At 41.8% G+C, this 18299-nt stretch overlaps 1 protein-coding gene across 1 annotated transcript; it reads right to left on the bottom strand.

Annotated features, from left to right (window-relative positions):
* Positions 1 to 7001: 7001 nt before the first annotated feature.
* neff1 (neuronal intermediate filament family member 1) lies at positions 7002 to 12668 on the bottom strand. Its single transcript, XM_086076837.1, has 4 exons — positions 11808 to 12668; positions 10468 to 10785; positions 10212 to 10336; positions 7002 to 8633 (listed from the first exon to the last, which is right to left on the bottom strand). Exons 1-4 carry the CDS (start codon positions 12552 to 12554, stop codon positions 8303 to 8305), a joined length of 1521 nt encoding a protein of 506 aa, XP_085932963.1. The 5' UTR covers positions 12555 to 12668; the 3' UTR covers positions 7002 to 8302.
* Positions 12669 to 18299: the final 5631 nt, after the last annotated feature.

Raw genomic sequence — 18299 nt, 5'->3', positions numbered from 1 at the left:
TAAAAAAATATATCAGATTTAAGTCTTTTAAGATTAGGAATATAATCTCGTGTAGAATGTACTTAGTTTTCAATGGTGGGCTTTTATTTATAAGGTATATATACGCAGAGATGTAGTCCAGGGTACATGCGGGTATACGGAGAATACCCACTTCTTTTTCAGACAACATTGCGTATACCCACTTCTTTTCCTGTCAATATTGAGTATATCCACTTCAAAATCCCCCCTGATGCACACCGTTCAGGCATGGCCTACCCTCCGCTGCCTCTAATTCAGGGCCGGCTCAGGGCATAGGCAAACTAGGCGGTCGCCTAGGGCGCCATCTAGTGGAGGGGGCGCGAAAATGCAGGAAGAAAAAAAAAAGCTACATACAAAAAAATTTCCCCCCTCAGGTTTTCTAAAATAAAATATGTAAATGACCCTGCTAATATTTTTGTTTTTGCATTTTTGCATTGCAGAATTGTGTTGTTTCATTGTGCTATTATACTATAGTAGATACTTTTATTTTGAAGGATACAGGAAAAGGTCTCATAAACCGGTAGGAACTGACATAAGTAACCGCGCCGTCTTCCAGGTGCAACGAAGACATGTGCGAGCCACAGGAAATCGGAGCAAACTGAAGTTTACAACTAATTCAGTGAACGATTCTTTAGCACCTGGCTGAGAAGGGAACGAGGTTCTTATTGGAGCAATGTTTCATTGTTTAACTAATGTTGTTATATTTCATGTTCATTGTGTAATTTACTGCATAGTAAAACATTACCGTTTTTGTCCACTGGAGTGTGCTAACGCTCCTTGGTAAATATTTAGCAATGTTTTTGCTCAAGATTCTGTTTTATTGACTAAGAATCTGTATTTCTGTATGGTTTATTTTTGTTTTAAGGTATTTATAAAAGCAACAGGCAAGGTTAAAATGTTTGATTACAATATATATTGTACTCAAGAGATTGTCAAGGCTATAAAAGGTAATAATTTAAGGCAATTCATTTATAGTATATGGTGTATTATGGTGACCAAATGTGTCTTCTTTTGGAAGAACTACAATCTACACTTTCGCCTAGGGCACTAAATCACCTAGGGCTGGCCCTGCTCTAATTGGCTGGTACCCACTGCCTACATTGATTAGATTGGCTAACTTTTGGCATGTGGACTGATGAGCCAATCGGAGGCAGAGTAGGGCGGGTCATGTTGAGGAAAACAATCCTTCAAATACTCCCCCGTGCCACAATGGTGACCCATAAATTTACGGTTGCTTCAGGTGAATTGTATACACGGGAGAATTGATCGTGACGTGGGTTCGATTCCTAGGCTGGGTGATGCCGGTTACACACTAGCTACATGCTCTAGTTAAGTTTTATAGTAGCTATAGGATGGTAAGTGATTTTAGGTACCAATGAATTTAAAACACAAAAATGGGGAAAATTTGTTACATTACTGAAGTCTAACCAGACAGGTTTTCCCTATTTTTATTCATTGTTCACTAAATATTGTAATTTGCTTTATAACATATACTTTGTTTGCCACAAGTACAAATGACAACATTTTAATTCTTACATCACTGTTTCAAAAAGAGAACATTTTTCTGGACTACTTTTAAAAAATGGTAAAAGTTGAGCGTATACCCACTTCTCCAGAGACCACTACACCACTGGGTATACGCAACACACGCTATGATGTTGCTAACTTGATAATGGAGCCAGCGAATTACGCCACAGAAGCGCAGAAAAACAAATACTGTGTGAAATATTGTATAGATAGATAGATAGATAGATAGATAGATAGATAGATAGATATTGAATGTTTTTTCCCCAATGGCTATTAATTATTAATGGGGGGGGGGGGGGGACTTCCACTGTAGTTTTCACTTTTACCACAGAGTGGCAGCAATAGTTCATTGAGTGCTAAAACAAGCGTTTGCGTTAAAGCGTGTTTGCAGACGTGTCAGCAGCCAGCAGTTATAAATACTTGATTGCTCGTTACAACAGAAATAAGCAGGAGGGGGTCAGACACTGCAGATCCAACGGTTCGATATAATCTGACATCCCAAAGCAGGGGGTTGTAAACTTGGCTTATAGTCTGTGTGATGATAGCTGGATAGGGGGTGGGCGACAATTAATATAGCTATAATGTCAGGGAGCATCAATTAATAAACTAATTTTTATTATAGTTTGTAAGCAATCACAACTTGAACAGATTACACTGAAACTCAAGTTGTGAATTGTGTTTTTTAAAAAAACATTCTAATTACATTATTAAGATTTTTTAAAAGTTAATAATAAACCACCCCACCACCCACCCCCAATCCAATCAGGCTATATAGTCACAGGAAGTGGACGCACGGACACACAAACTCAGTGATTACAACTGCAGTAGGTGTGACTGTGGTACCTCATCCTCACTGCAGCGTGATGCTTACAGATTGCAGACTCACTCAGTCTTCTGTGCGCCCCAGACTAGCGATATCCTACTTGTGCACAATGGATTAGAAAAACTGTACATTTTTGGCAGGGGCTCTTTAGCAGCTCCTCCAGTTCTGCAGAGCTTTGGGACATCTGCAATGCAGAAGTCTATATATAGCAGTGGAGGTGGAGGGCGAGAGCGAAGAGACGGACAGACAGAAGGGAGGGTGTTTGGGCAGAGATGGCACTTAAATAGAATAATAGGCTTGACAATACATTGTTGTTATTTTTTAAAGTACAGTAAATTGGAATGTTGTAAAACTATTTTGAAGAATGTTCTGGAGGCAAGCGCCAAATGTCAATTTATAAGTCAGCACATAATACCACAAGGTCGCTGATCAGTATAAGTAAATGTTTCAGTTACCTAAAATAATAACAAGCTTAAGGGAGGCTTGTAATTAAATGATAATGCCTGGCATGTACAGTATAGTTTCATCCCAAAGAGTCTCAAGTGGGTAGCAAAGAGGGGATGAGATTTGCAAATGCTTCCCCACGCAACAAATCTGCTGACTGAAGCACACAAATGGCGCCACCAGATCAAGGGCGATGTTTGAGCAAGCAACGCACGACGTGCCTACACCACGGCATCGATCGGACCCCTGAATTTGCAATAAATCTGCGCCCTGACACTGTCCATGGCTGTACCCACACTTCACAGGCCCATAACTGTGTTATTATTCTCAATGTGGAACGCAAGAAAGATTGAGCATTTATTATACGGATATAAGAAGACTTCAAGATAGGAAAAGAAGGCCAACGGCTTATATGAAATTGTACCCTTAAGAAAACAAACACTTTGCGCTCCACCCGAAAATGAACTGGCCATTCGGGAAGCTCTCCAAATCCCCGATGACTACGACAGCCCCAACATTCATTTCATTACTTTGAAATAGTTGCTAAGCTTTCCAACATTAAGGACATTTATACTGAATGTTAGTCTCTGTACTTCCAATGTCAATGATGATGGTAATGTTATGTTAGTCTGTGCACTTGGAAGAAAAATCTATGCTTAAAGTGTTATTCTCACTGATGTGTGATGATAAGGAATTTCTCAGAATTGCAATGAATTCAGTTCCACTTTACTACAATTCAATTTGTGTATATCTGGAACGACAAAATTATTCTTAACACATCGAATGGACAAAATTGGACACAGGATAATCACTCAGAGTAAACTTTTAGAGCATCCAATAATCTGGCCTTGCTGACTGATTGTAAGTGTGGAAAATTTGTAATAAAAAAAAGTACTGTACTGTAACCCTGGCATATTTCTCTCACAAAAACAGTACAAAATAAAAGTTATGTACTGCATTGGATGTTTTTAGGAGATGAAAAGAAGTACTTAAATTTCAACACACAAATGGTTTTAACAGATGATCCCCTACCCCATTAATATGTTAAATCGAGGTTCCGCTGTACTGCCTTTTCCTTTTCCTAATATGCTTCTGGGACTACAGCCTCTTCTTAGTGATAAATCTAAACACACTGAGAGAAGATTTTACTGTTCACATTGTGTATTCCTGCAAGCCTCTAAACCAGAGGTGGGCACCGAGGGCCGAAGTCCTGCAGGTTTTGCATGTTGCCCTTCTCCAACACAGCTGATATAAGATCAGCTCATCAGCAAGCTCTGCATAAACCTGATAATGATGCCGTTGATTGGAATCAGCTTGTGTTGGAAGTGAGAAACGTCCAAAACCTGCTGGACTCTGGCCCTCGAGGACCGAGATTGCCCACCTCTGCTCTAAACGATAGTTTACTGACTAAATCCGGGTCCGAATTTCCCGCCCCGTCTACGGATGTGACGTCATGTGTGAATTGTATACGTGAAGAAGGGTACAGTTGGGCTCCAGGTGGTGGAGTGGTAACGTCACTTGCCCGCATGGGAGACCATGTTTATATGTATGTATGTGTGCGTGTTTGTGTGAGTGAGTGCAACAACAAAAAGTATTTACAGTTAAATGTCTATTTTATTATCTATTTATTTATTTGTATTGTACCATCGTTAAAATTAACAACAATTTTGTCAGGTATCTTTACAAGACATGTTCGTATGTTCTAGAATGTAAAGTTGTGTTGAAATGTGTTAATAAAAGCATTTTTTTTCCTAAGGGTATTTATAGTTTCCTTTCTCGTCAACAGGTGGCAGTAGCGATTTGAAATGGAATTTTCTGCATTCAGTGGCACACACTCACGCACGCACGCACACCCACGCACCCCCCCCCCCCCCACACACACACAAGTTGGGTTTACATTTCTTGTGGGGACATCTCATTGACATGATGTATTTTTCCTTGACCCTTACCCTAACCCTAACCCCAACCAAAATCCAACTCTAAAACCAAGTTTTGACCCTCAAAAAGAGGTTTGGACTCATGGGGACCGCCAAAATGTCCCCACAGAGACAAGTGGTCCCCATAATAACAGTAAAAACACAGAAAATGGTCCCCATGATGTGATATAAACACACACACACACACACACACACACACACACACACACACACACACACACACACACACACACACACACACACACACTGTGGCTGTGATTAAGTTGTTACTGGTGTCAGTGGCAGCTGCAACTGCAATCCATCTGAGCCCTGCTTATTTCTCAGCCCAGGCAGGCAGGCAGACGCTGAGATGAGGTGATGCTAATACCCAGTGGCCATCATGCTGCTCGGCCCATAAACAAAGATACATCGATTGCCCTCTCAGGGTTACACAGGCAGGCAAGTCCCCACTCGGAGGCAATAGCTTAGCTATTACTAGCGTTGGCTCTATTCTCATAGACAGGCGCCCGTGCGCTTGGTGTAAAAATCATTTTCATGTCTGGGCGAATCTAGCTTAGCGTGTTTGCGAATTTGGTACACTTTGATTCTGTTTCGGTTGCCGAGATGCGTTTTTACGTAAAAAAGACAGAGACATGGAACAGCACCTGCTACCAATAGGAAGCCATTCAGAAAAGAAAAACAAACAGCTAACAACTAAAATATGTTAACACAAAAACACACACACAGACAAGTCAACAACTTCTAGCTGGTAACCTGTGACTTTAACAGCACCAGTGACAGAAAGACAAATGAACCGGGACATCACATTGCTTATTGAAATGTTTTTTTTTCCCATCCCATTTCAGGCGCAAATAATTTGCAATGGCACTTTTTTGGCGGAATTTATTATTTAGTCTCTGTAGATCACACTCAATCTTCTCATAACTCCTCACTTGTGTTCTCTTCCGTGTTCTGATGTAGCATCGATTGGGGTTAGCATCTAGATCAGAGCTGTCAACACTTGGCTCATAATCCAAGTGCATGGACAAAGAGCAACATGTGTCCAGCGTCGCTCATTTACGCGTCGTATTTCTGATATTTACAGGATTATCTATATATTTGCCAGCGGGCACCCAACCGGGACCCGCTACACTTTCTGCTAATGTGCAGTGACGCACCGGGTGTAATGCAGCAGTGTTCGGTGATTTCAATAACAAAATATGGACACTCGATAACACTTGGCAGCTCTGAAGACTGTAAACGTCACTTCTCACTTGTGTCACTACATTTCAATTCAAGATAGCTGTCAGTATAACACAATTGGACTCTCATTAAACACTGCAATATGTCCCTGACGTTTATGTACTGTCAGACTATTCTACCCACCTCTGGCAGGGAATCTTTTATTGGTTGGTGCATGACCACAAAACAGAAGTGGAGAAAAGAGTCACAATTTGTAGGCAGGCTTCTGTAAGTAGAAGTACAGATATCTAAAACTGCAATGTGTAACAATTTACCCAACAAATATCTTTACAATATCCTTTTTATTTATGACTGATTTTTTTATTTTTTATTAGTAGATTAACACATTTACTGTTCATAATGGAAACTCCTACATGCAAGCCTCTGGCCAATAGTTTTCAGGCAGGATACGGGTTCAAATTTCCCGCCCTGTGTCTGCGGATGTGATGTCACGTGTGTATTGTATTGTGTACTGTAGAAGGGAAAATGCAGTTTCATTTTTTGGCTACTGGTGGCAGTAGCGAGTCAAAATTATATTTTCTGCGTTCTGTAAAAGGGAAAACCTCTATTTAAATAGGTACTGGATTCAACTCCTTTACTTAAATGAAAGTACAGAAACACAGACTGAAATCCACTTAAGCGAGTAAAGAGAAAATAAATAATTGTTTACAGTAAATTACACAATACTGATTTTCATAACTTGTCAAAATGTGGGGTGAAAAAAACTTCTCTGCCCTCCAAATAGTTTTTCCTTCTCGTATACTGTAGCTATAGTGATTGTTTTCAGGAGGGGAAAATAAATCACTGGGCACTGAGAAAGTCCTTGTGGTTGAGATGGTGAGAAAAGACAGGTCAGGTCTGTGCTATCTGATTACAATGCTATTTTTTATGAAGACCTTTGGACATGCCTAAAATCTTAAAATTACTCATAATCCCAAACAATTATGCAAAGATATGTTACACATCTTTGTACGCATTTGTTTCAGTTCTACAGATGCTCGTAACAGAAAAGACAAAAATCTTAGAACACGTTTGGATAATAAATGGCTTTATTTGGCTTTGAGAGAAATATCACTGCATGAGCTAGCAGCGTGTACATCACAATCATGTACTAAGCAGATCAACTGGCAAAATATCCATACTCTTCTGCCACTCCAGGATTCGGTACGACGCGGGTGAGATGTGTTGTATTTGATCGTTTCAGTTATGGTTAAGGCAAGTTTAAATTGAACACACAGCAAGCAAATGATGATTTCCAACCATATGTACAGTATTCAAGCTCTGAGAGTCAGGCCATGCATTTGTGCCTCTTGTTTCATTCATTTGTCGAGGAAAACGCAGGGCAAGGGTGCGGGACATGATGACAGAGGAGAGTCCAAATAAAAGGTTGAGGTGAAAATAGCCCTTGTGCGTACCATACTTGTGGAAGCTTGAACCATCTGCCACTTGCAGTCTGAGTGGAGGGCTGCCAGTGTCACTGTCAGCTGCCTGTCACTCAGCCATGCTCACAATGCTACATTCAACAAAAATACGGCCATGTTTGACAAAGACAGCGAACCGCGGTTGCTTCTCACAAAGAAGGAAAGAACAGAAAGGAAGCGGGTTAGTGTAGTGATAAGTTAGATGTAGTTTGTGTTTCACGCTTGTTAATTTTTTAATATGCACACAGAGATAGCTCACTGCTACCAATGAGTTGCCATTATTGCTGCGTTTTGATATTGCAATGCAAAAGGTAAATGCTGACTTTTTTCTCTCTCTCTTTCTCTCTCCCTCTCTTTCTCTCTCTCTCTCTCTCGTAGTAGAACATGATGAGGACGGGACACTGATGACCGGGATGAAGCTTATCCCTCGCTGCGGGACACACAAGGTTGGACTCAAATGGAAGCAATTCATTTTGCTTTACAGATGATGTTAGCTGGTAGTGCTATGATTTAAGAAAAAAATGTCTGCCAACTTTTATCTGTCAAAATCTAATAGCACCGTAAAAGTTGGACTGGCTTTTTGTGTCATGCTTTGTGCATTTGTCTTTAAGGGTGTGTGCTAGTACAGTATGTGCAGGATTTGATTATTCTTATTGGTCGTGATTGGCACATTCATTATTTCCATAGAGCAAATAATCTATGTCTGAAGGGTATGGAACATCTTGGCAGCATCATTCTCTCTTGCACGTGCTGATTTGGCTTTTAACAGGAACACCTCGCAAATTCACCAAGTGAAAAATAGAATGCTGTGTGTGCGTGTGTGTGTAACTGGTCACTATATCTCATAAGCAGGAACAATGACAAATGATGACGATGATGATGATGATGATGGTGACAACTCCACAAGCAGTTTAGTTCTTGCCGGTCTTCTCAGTGGGGCTCTCCTTCTTCTTCTCCTTCTCATCCTTCCCTTTTGGCTTCTCCTCCTCTTCTTCCTCCTCCTCCTCCTCCTCCTCAGCATCACCTCCGTCCTGGTCGTCTCCCTCGTCTTCATCCCCACCCTCCTCCTCGTTCTCCTCGTCTTCTTCTTCTCCCTCCTCTTCCTCTTCCTCCGGCTTGGACTTCCTGTAGCTTCCCAGGGAGTACGTGCGGGACGACATGTAGGAGAAGCCGGGGTAACCGGACTGCACCATGGCACCGCCCACGGAGCTGAGGCGGCACTCCTCGCCTTCCAGCAGTTTCCTACACACACCAGTGAAATAGATGACATCAAAACCATTGCTAAAAAAAACACAAATAAAAATAACACCATTTGTCGAGCTATGATTGCATTAAAAAATGTACGTTAATGTGGTAGAACTTTTTTTGTGCGCATATTATTTAAAATAATAAATGAACATTGAAAAATCAATCAAATCTACATACTGTCTCTGTAAGTTGGAGCAACTTTAAAATGTAAATTATTGACATTTATGGCAACAACGTTAATTAGCACAATAAAGTAAGCAAGTCGTTTGCTACAAAACAAATTGTTTATTAGCTTTAAAGGGATGTCAACCCTCCCCAAAAATTATTGACAATAATTTGTTGCATGTGCGGCATTGTGATTAATATTGTGTTTGCTGAATATGAATTAAGTAGCAAAATCCAACCATTTTTATCCATCTCAGGGGCGGCCATTTTGCTCCTTGCTGTCCACTGAAAATGACATCAAAGTTGTTCAGGGCTCAAGTAACAACCACCCATGGTTTATCTATTTTCTGAGTTTATTATTTTATTGTTTTTACTCATTTTATTTGTTATGTTTTTTTTTATTGTTTTACTAATTTTAGTGCTGTTGCACTTTTTCTTGATTTGTGTACAGCACAACTTTGGTTGACTGTGTTGTTTTTTAAGTGCTTTATGAATAAAGTTGGATTGGATTGAATTGGTCATGTGATGCACGCAAGCTGAGCCATGATTGGTCGTTACCTGAGCCCTGAGCTACTGTTGATGTCATTTTCAGTCGACAGTGTGAGATGGATACAATTGGGTGGATTTTGCTGCTTAACTCATGTTCCACAAATAAAATATTAATCAGGATATGACGTTTAGACTATAGTAGAACATATTATTATCAATGTTTGGGGGTGGGGGTTCGGGGTTGACTTCCTGTTTAATGTGGTTGGTTCTGTAAACTCTTATTTATCTATGAAATGTGGTAAAGCCAATTTTCACAACAGCAAAACAGAAAACGTTGTTGTACAAAAAGTTTTTGCCTTGACATTTTGAGTTCACCTAACCTATTATTTATTTATTTATTTACAGTGAAATATATGAAAAGGAGAACCCAAAGTGTGACAAAACTAAATTGATGCTATGAAATGATCATAAAGCCAGATTCCATCCACATTGTACTTCCTGTCATCGCGGGAATATTGATCATTGTTGATACAGCTGTTGTTGTGCCCATTGTTCTCCTATCCCTTCGCTGGTAGCTCAACTCTTACATTTTGTTTTCTCTCTCTGTCATTCGGTCGCCCCAAAGAGCCTGGTTTTTGTTTGAGGTTTCTTTGCCAAGTGCTTGCTCATGTGGGGTTCATTTGGTTTGCTTAAATGTATGGAGTGCGGCGTGCGGCTCTTGACCTTTTCAATGTGTGAAGTTACTTCCTGTAAACTGGTGCTATATGAATAAAATTGACTTGCCATTTCTTTACATCATGAATATGTGCATACCCTACATCTACATTAGTTGAGTATCAGGCCTCCTGTCTCCGCATTCCTACAGACTGAGTTGATTGTTGCACGGCTGACGACAGTCCTACTGACAATGTTGCAAACCTGTAAGCGGCTATTTCAATGTCAAGTGCCATTTTGACATTGAGCAGATCCTGGTATTCGCGCAGGTGACGGGACATTTCTCCTTTGGTGCTGCGCAGTGCAGCCTCCAGCTGCTGAATGGTATCCTAAAAACACATTTATTGACATACGGTCAAGTGAAACGTCTAAAAGGTGATCGTCCACACCGCAGCTGAGACTTGCTTGACAGGGTTAGTATTTCGGTACACTTAATTTGTAATCATCTCTTCCCACATACCTGCATGTCTCCCATTTCATTGTTATGGCGATCCTCCATCTCAGCAATCTGCCGCTCCAGGGCCTCATTATGGCCCCTGAGGGACTCAATCTCCAGGGTGCGAGCTTGCACCTGCCTACGGTACTCGGTCAGCTCCTCCTTGGAGTGCTTGATGGCATCCTGGTTGCGAGCGGCAGCCTCGGTCACCGTTGCAAACTTGGAGCGGTACCATTCCTCGGCCTGGGCCTGGTTCCTGCATGACAGGTTCTCATACTGGGCCCTAATGTCCTTCAGGGCTGCGGCCAGGTCCGGTTTGCTCATGTCCATCTCCACTGACACCTGGACAGAAGAGGGTTTAAGGTTGTACTATTTACTTTTCGAGGATGTTTTAGATTCCGGTTTTATCATCGTCATTTTGGAGTAAGTGTCGTAAATGCTTCTCTTGTGGATCATCAAGATTCACCTGAGTGGCAAGTGAGTGTGCATTTGATCTATGTGCTAACGAGCTGAGTCGGACAGCTGGAAGACTCAACTGAAGGATTAACTGCTGACTCAAGCTTCTGCTGTGCGGTCGATCGCTTACATGGCAGTAAAATTGCTTGCGGGGAAGCGCCAATACCCTGGAGAAATTTACCTGGCAACAATCTCACACTATATTGATTACACTGTTCTTGAAATATCCTTAGTTTAGTTGGAAAATACAGGAGTGGAAATATCAATTTATGAATTAGATTAAATTATATATTTTGAATATGTTGCTGCTGCAAAACTTTGTTCTACATGATTATTGCTGTGCTTCAGTTAAAATATGATTTTATTCAAAAAGTGTGAAGTGCAAGTAAGGGGGCCTGTCCTGTCTACCGCCCCTTGGGAAGACCACACCCTTATGATGCGCTATTTCTGCGCATTTTTACCCCCCCCCCTCCCCTTTTTCACTCCCCCTCCCTTTTTGCAAATGATGGCCAATTGTTCCCTATCACGAGTTAAAAAAATGTTTTCCATATTGCTCAACAATATTAAATATATTTCCCCTTATGATGCAGCAAACTTTTTTTTATGAATACCTGTCTGACAATGTTGGTATGCAGGCTTAAAGGGGAAAATGTGTTTCTATAAGTTGTCACAGGTCATATTAGTTTGCTGCAAAAGGGTGGGACCACGAAGTAGTGAACTGCCGTGCCATAAATTGGCGTGTGTGCGCATGACTTCAAAAATACAGAATGCAGTCAAACTGCGCAAAACCAAGAGGTCGGTTATTTAATTTACATTCTAGCATGCGCATAATGCAATGCTGTAGTGCCATTAAATTACACAATCTCGGTGAAGCATAATCGAGCTGGTAAAGTTTGCAACAGAAGTACCTGCGTGGACTGCAGTGACGACTGCAGCTCCTGCAGCTCCTCCTCGTGAACTTTCCTGAGGAAGGCGATCTCATCCAGCAGCGACTCTACTTTCTTCTCGAGCTCCAGTCGAGCCAAGGTGGCGTCGTCCACGTCCTTGCGGTAGCCCTTCAAGGTGTTCTCCGCCTCCTCCCGCAGCCTGGTCTCCTCGTCGAGCTTCTCCCGCAGGCGCTCCAGAGCGTCGTTCATCTGCACGCAGTCCAGGTGCATCTGGCTCTTCTCGTGGGTCAGCTCCTCGACGCGCGCGCGGAGCTCGCGGATCTCCTGCTCGTAGAGCTCGTGGAGGCGCGACGGCTCGCTGTTGCGTTGCCGCAGCAACGTCACCTCCGCTTCGAGAACTTTGTTCTGCTGCTCCAGGTTGTGCACTTTCTCGATGAAGGACACGAAGCGGTCGTTGAGCCCCTGCAGTTGCTCCTTCTCGTTGGTTCGGATGATCTTGAACTCGTTGGTGACCGCCGTGGACTGGCTCAGGTCCATCATGGAGTCCTGCATGGAGGAGGAGAAGACGCGGCCGGGGGCGGCGGTCCTGCGGTAGCTGCTGGAAGAGATGACCGACGGGGACCCGTAGGTGCGACTGCGGTACCCCGAGGAGTGCACGCGGGACGGGCTGCTGCTGCTGCCCATCACCACTGAACGACCGGTTCGCGGGGCATCGCCGAAGATCTTCCGATAGGAACTGCTGCTATACATATCACTGGAGTAACTCATGTTTTCTGTCCCACTCGCTGGTGCCTGCTAAGCCGTGAAAGTGGAGTCCGGGAGCGTGAGACACAACGTGAGCTCAAGCGCCGTGTGCATGCAGTGATAGAGTTCCACGCAGGTACTTTTATAGGGAGGGGCGCCTGCGCATCATCTGACGCAGAAGCAACGGGATGGGATGGATGGATGCGGGGGCCGCGGTGTGGGAGGGGACCTGCTAGCCCATGCAGAATACCTCCATCCTCTTGGGAGAAAATAATTCACTCATTCAGCGCCTCTTCGCACCACTCAAGCGTTACATGACAAATGAAAACGCGTAGGACAATCGTTTAAACTTACATTCAATTTCAATAACAAACAGGTGATGATAAAAAAAAAAAAGAGCAATAATTTTCTTATTTTCACCAGGACACTTGACATGACTGCCAGTGGACCTTTTTTTCTGCTCTCTTTGCAGAAATAGGATCGCTGTGGGCCCACAGCTGTGCACCAGGGTGTGTTTTGATACTGCAGTCTGCCCCCACCCCTTCCTATCCCCACCTCTGCATTGAGACTAACACTTTTATGATATGCTGCACACTGCCCTGGAATATGAAAACGTGCTTGTATTTCTGTTTAAGAAGGGATGCAGTTTGATTATTAATTAACGTCAACGAGCGCTTCTCTCAGTAATAAGTACAGCGAGTGTCTACATTCACAAATTCAGTCTTTACTAGCCCCAAGGTCACAATGTCAAAAATATTCCTTCATCATATGACATTGAAGCGACGCCTGCCTGGATCTGTCTCTGGCCTTGGTCCTGATCCAAGCTGGTCTGGAGATTAGACCACACCCCTGCACACACACACACACACACACACACACACACACACACACACACACACACACACACACACACACACACACACACACACACACACACACACACACACACACACACACACACACATACACACACACACACACACACACACACACACACACACACACACACACACACACACACACACACACACACACACACACACACATACAGCATGCAGCCTCGCCACTTCAATACAATAAAGATGAGTCGATGTAAATAACTTTAACATCCAATACACATTACTTAAATTATCAACTTTATGCCCATCCATCTTATTAATGACACTACAAATTGTATCCACTACGAGGTACCATAGTCTCATTGGTTCATCTTTGCTGCCCCTTCATCGTCATCATTTTTGGCATATTCTTACTTTTATCTTAGATTACTCATGTGACTGCTTAAATAAAGTGAACAGGATAGAAATATGGCTATAACGGTGCTAAAGGAAAGGTATAACAACCAGAGACAGCTAGTATGCAGTGCTGCACCTCAGTTCTTCTTTGCAGTGTGTGGTGGTGGTGACACGAGCGCGAGCTGAAGAGGTGGGGCGGCGCATGGGGTGACAGTGACTCAGCATGTGAAAAGTCACTGTTGGCTGTTACTATCCTCTGACAAGCACAACCTCCATATTCTGTATGCACGCCGCAAATCGGTCAGTGTTAAATGTCCAATGTTTGATCAAATATGCAGTAAGCAATGTTATTTTAACACTGTTAGGATAAAAAGTTACACTGTCAGAGTACATTTTCTTGAGTGTTGGGGTGGATGTTGAGTTAAATTGACCACACCCTCATTGCGGTGAAGGAGAAACTTTCCAATTTTACAGCACACTGTAGACATTTCAATAGCAATAGCATACATCCAGTTGTTGTTGTTGTTGTTGGGGCAGTGTTAAAGTGGTTGTCTCACAACCCTGAGAGTTTGGGTTTGAGGGCCTTCTAAGGAGTAAAAGCACTATATAAATGAAATAACTTTTACCAGAGTTAAATGTCGTGCAACTGAGTTAAACTTTTAACACTGACAGTAGTGTAAAGTACTTTCAAAAGTACTCAGTGTTTAACAGTGTAGATTTTTAACATGATACAGTGTTGGAGTAACACTGGTTAAATGTGGGGGGAAAAGCAACACTATGAATAGTGTCAGATTTACACTCATTGGTGTGGACACATATAAACACTATTCTTGTGTTAGATTAACACTCTCAGTGTTAATCTAACACTGGCATTTTTGCTGTGTACACACATGGACAAAATTGTTGGTGCCCCTCTATGAAAGAGGAAGTCAAGTCGAAAAATGTTCTTTACAAGAATATGTTTTATGCACCCCCACTAGTGCACTTATGCACTAACCACTGTTTTCTGATTAATGTTCTGTATGGGTAACATGAATGAAGAAACATTTACCAATTTTAATCTATCTCAGGGGACTGCCATTTTGCCACTTGCTGTCGACTGAAAATGACATCACTGTGCCTAAGGGCTCAGCTTGCGAACGTCACATGACCAAACCCAGAAAATAAGAATAATAAATGAAAAAGTTGAAATATCCAAGGTCTATGTACATCAGTGTCAGATCGAAGCATTCCTGCTTTTTTAAAGGGGGGGAGGGGGGTCATTATTATTATTTTATTTATTTATTTTTGGCAAACTGCATGATGACAAGTCACAAAGCTTGAATGTGGTATGGATGGATGAGACAAAACCAGAAGTTTTAGGCAAGACACATCCGCTCTATGTTCACATATGACAAAATGAAGCGTACTAAGAAAAGAACACTGTCCCTTCTGTAAAACATGGAAAGGCTCTGTTATATTCTGAGGCTGCTTTGCTAAATCCGTCACAGGGTGCCTTCAGTCTGTGTAGGGTGCAATGAAATCCCTCAAAGACTATCAAAGACTAGAGAGAAATATGCTGCACAGTGTCAGAATGCTTGGTTTCAGTTCAGGCCACGAATCTTGCAACAGGATAATGACCCCAAATAAACAGCTAAAAGTACCCAAGAATGGCTGAGAGCAAAACATTGGACTAATCTGAAGTGGCTTTATATGAGCCCTGATCTAAAACCAATTGAGCATCTATGTAAGGAACTGAAACGATACCGTCTGGAGAAAGCACTTTTCAAGCCTGAGACGCTACAGCAGTTTGCTTATGAAAAGTGGGCCAAAAACACCAGGTGCAGAAATCTCATTGAAAGTTATACATTGTTTGATTGCAGCAATTCCCTCAAAAGGTTGTGAAACAAAGTATTTAGTGTACGGTACCATAATTTCTATCCAGTCCTGTTTCATGAGTTTTCTTTTTTAAATGTTTTAATTCTATTGAACCAGAATTCAAAAGCAATGCCAGATTTAAAAAAATAAAAATTTAAACAAAATTTGTATTTATTGTTACTATTTTAATTATTATTTTTCTTATATAAATAGAGGGGTACCAGCCACTTAGTCCTCGACTGTCCATCTTGACATGCAGACGCAGGTGTCAGTGCTGTTGCAGCCACTAACCGCAAGATGTCGCTGTCCTTCCAGTAGACACTCATGGTGCCATCACCGCTTCCTAAAAAAATGGCGGACAGAAGGCAACATCTATGGCAACAGCAACGTCTACTGTATACAGATAATAAACACAAAATACACAGACGAACACGTGTAATGTTAACCTTAACAGAATAGATCACGTGATCATTGTTTACAAAAGATTATATTGAGTATAAATGTGAGGGGACGGTCTTGCGTTTTTATTTTTCAATATTTTGATTAATAGTACATCTAAAGTTACAAAGTTGTCTTAATTTGTCATTCAGCCATCACTGAAGGTTTGTGGGCTGAGTGATATGCCGTTAAAGTTCACATCACTAGGTACACCTGCACTACGATAATGACAATAAATAAACATAGTCACATACCCCTATTAATTTGCCTTTGCAAAAATAATAATCCCCTGTTTAGATTGACACATAACAATATATTGATTATTGTTGATTATTGTTTTATCTTTGGGTACTTTTCCACTGTTCCCACAATCCAAGAACATGGACTGTTAAATGAAGACTGTAAATTGGTCATAGGTGAGAATTTGCACATTAATGAACATTAATATTACTTTCTATATGTGCCATTACCCAGAAGTCAGATGGGATTGGCGCCGGCCAGGCAATATAGAAAATGGAGGGATTAATGAATAGTAGTGTATAACTGCACAGTATCAATGTCTGCAATGCGTATGTTTAAGGACATCCAAAAATCATAAACACTGATCATACTTCCAATAGTGTCTGCTTGTCATTTAGGCTTAAAGTGCCTTTGCTGTCCATGCACAGCGCATGCACTTTCAGAATGTCAGTGGAGCCATTACTCTCCAGCAGAGCAGCTACTTTGAAATGGCCTTCTCTTTGTTGGTTTGATAAGCCAGGTGTTACAGCGAGCATTTTCTGTGTGTGTATGTGCGTGTGTGTGTGCGTGTGTGATATGCAGACCATCTCTCTTTTCTTTGTTCAGCCTCGGATGCGCTGATCTCTTGTGATGTGCACTTCTCACTGCATTCCCCTGGGATCTCCTGTGCTCACGTGTGCCATGTTGATCTCTTCCATCCGTTTGTAGAGGCAAGAATGATGCACGCAAAGTACATACTTGAACAATTGACTGCAACTCTGCCCTAGACCTTGCTAATGAATAAACTTGTCTGGCGTGTGGCACGTGCTATATGCTCCTAAAAAATACTACAGTAATACAAAAAGTAAGTACTTTTTGGTTGGCTTCCTGGTAACCTCTGTCCTAAAGTCAGCTGGGATCGGACCAATACCAGCTTTATTTTAAGGTATTGGTTACTAGTGGAGGCTGACGATACCAGCCACTCATATTTAAAGGGGAAGTCAACCTTAAACATTTCTTGACAAAAATATGTTATATGTGACCTCTCTAGTTTAAACATGACATTCTGATTAATATTACATTAGTGAAATATGAGTTATGAAGCAAAATCCAGCCATTTTTATCCATCTCAGGGGGCGGCCATTTTGCCACTTGTTGTCGACTGAATATGACATCACAGTTGCTCAGGGCTCAGGTAACGACCAATCACAGCTCACCTGTTTTTTGAAGCTGAGCTGTGATTGGTTGTTACCTGAGACCTGAGCAACATAGATGTCATCTTGAGTCGACAGCAATGGCAAAATGGCCGCCCCCTGAGATGGATAAAAACAGCTGGACTCATATTCCACTAAGACAATATCAACCAGAATACCATACTTAGACTAGTGGGGCTGCATAGAACATATTTTTGTCTAAAACAGTTTTGGGGGTTGACTTCTCCTTTAAGGCAAAAAATAAATAAAGAATCTGATAGAGTAAATCCTCCTCAGCAGTAGTTGGCGCTATACTGCAGCAGTTTGACAGAAAGGTATTTTTTCCCTCAGTTTTTTGTCATTGTGTTAATTGAAACTCTATATATCAAAAGTACCATTAGAGGCACTGGTACTTGGTATTGGTGAGTACTCAAAGAGTGAATGAATACTCAAACTGGTTTCGGTAAAACAATTGGTATTGAACATCCTTAGTTGTGAGGACTTAGCAGCTAGAAGAGGTCATTATGCTCCACTTGTGTGACTATCCATAACGTGATTGACTGACTGCAGACTCAATCGATCCCAGGGGTCTAACATTGTTGTCCGTAGTATCTACACACATCAAGTGTAAAGATTGTGTAGCGCAAACAGTGTTACTTGCATTTGGTGTGTGCGTGCCTAACCGCATGTGTGTTTGCAGGTGTGTATGCGTGCCTGGATGCTATTGGCTGGTCATATCTGATAATTTGGCAACCAAATACACTGAGAAGTGCTCACTCTCTCTCTCTCACATGCACACAACCACACGCACACCTGTAAATAAATAC

Source organism: Leptonotus elevatus, chromosome 5 (assembly GCF_054856555.1).
Source record: "Leptonotus elevatus isolate MCC_2025b chromosome 5, RoL_Lele_1.0, whole genome shotgun sequence".
NCBI lineage: Eukaryota > Metazoa > Chordata > Actinopteri > Syngnathiformes > Syngnathidae > Leptonotus > Leptonotus elevatus.
Note: the sequence above shows the minus strand (reverse complement) of the source record. Positions and strands in the feature narration are given on the sequence as shown.

Excerpts from the sequence above, each read along its gene's own strand:
- neff1 (XM_086076837.1), bottom strand. The coding sequence starts at position 12,554 with ATGAGTTACTCCAGTGATATGTATAGCAGCAGTTCCTATCGGAAGATC. Across the intron at positions 10,786-11,807 it reads CGTCACTGCAGTCCACGCAG|GTGTCAGTGGAGATGGACAT; the intron begins GTACTTCTGTTG and ends TCTTCTGTCCAG. Across the intron at positions 8,634-10,211 it reads ATTGAAATAGCCGCTTACAG|GAAACTGCTGGAAGGCGAGG; the intron begins GTTTGCAACATT and ends TGGTGTGTGTAG.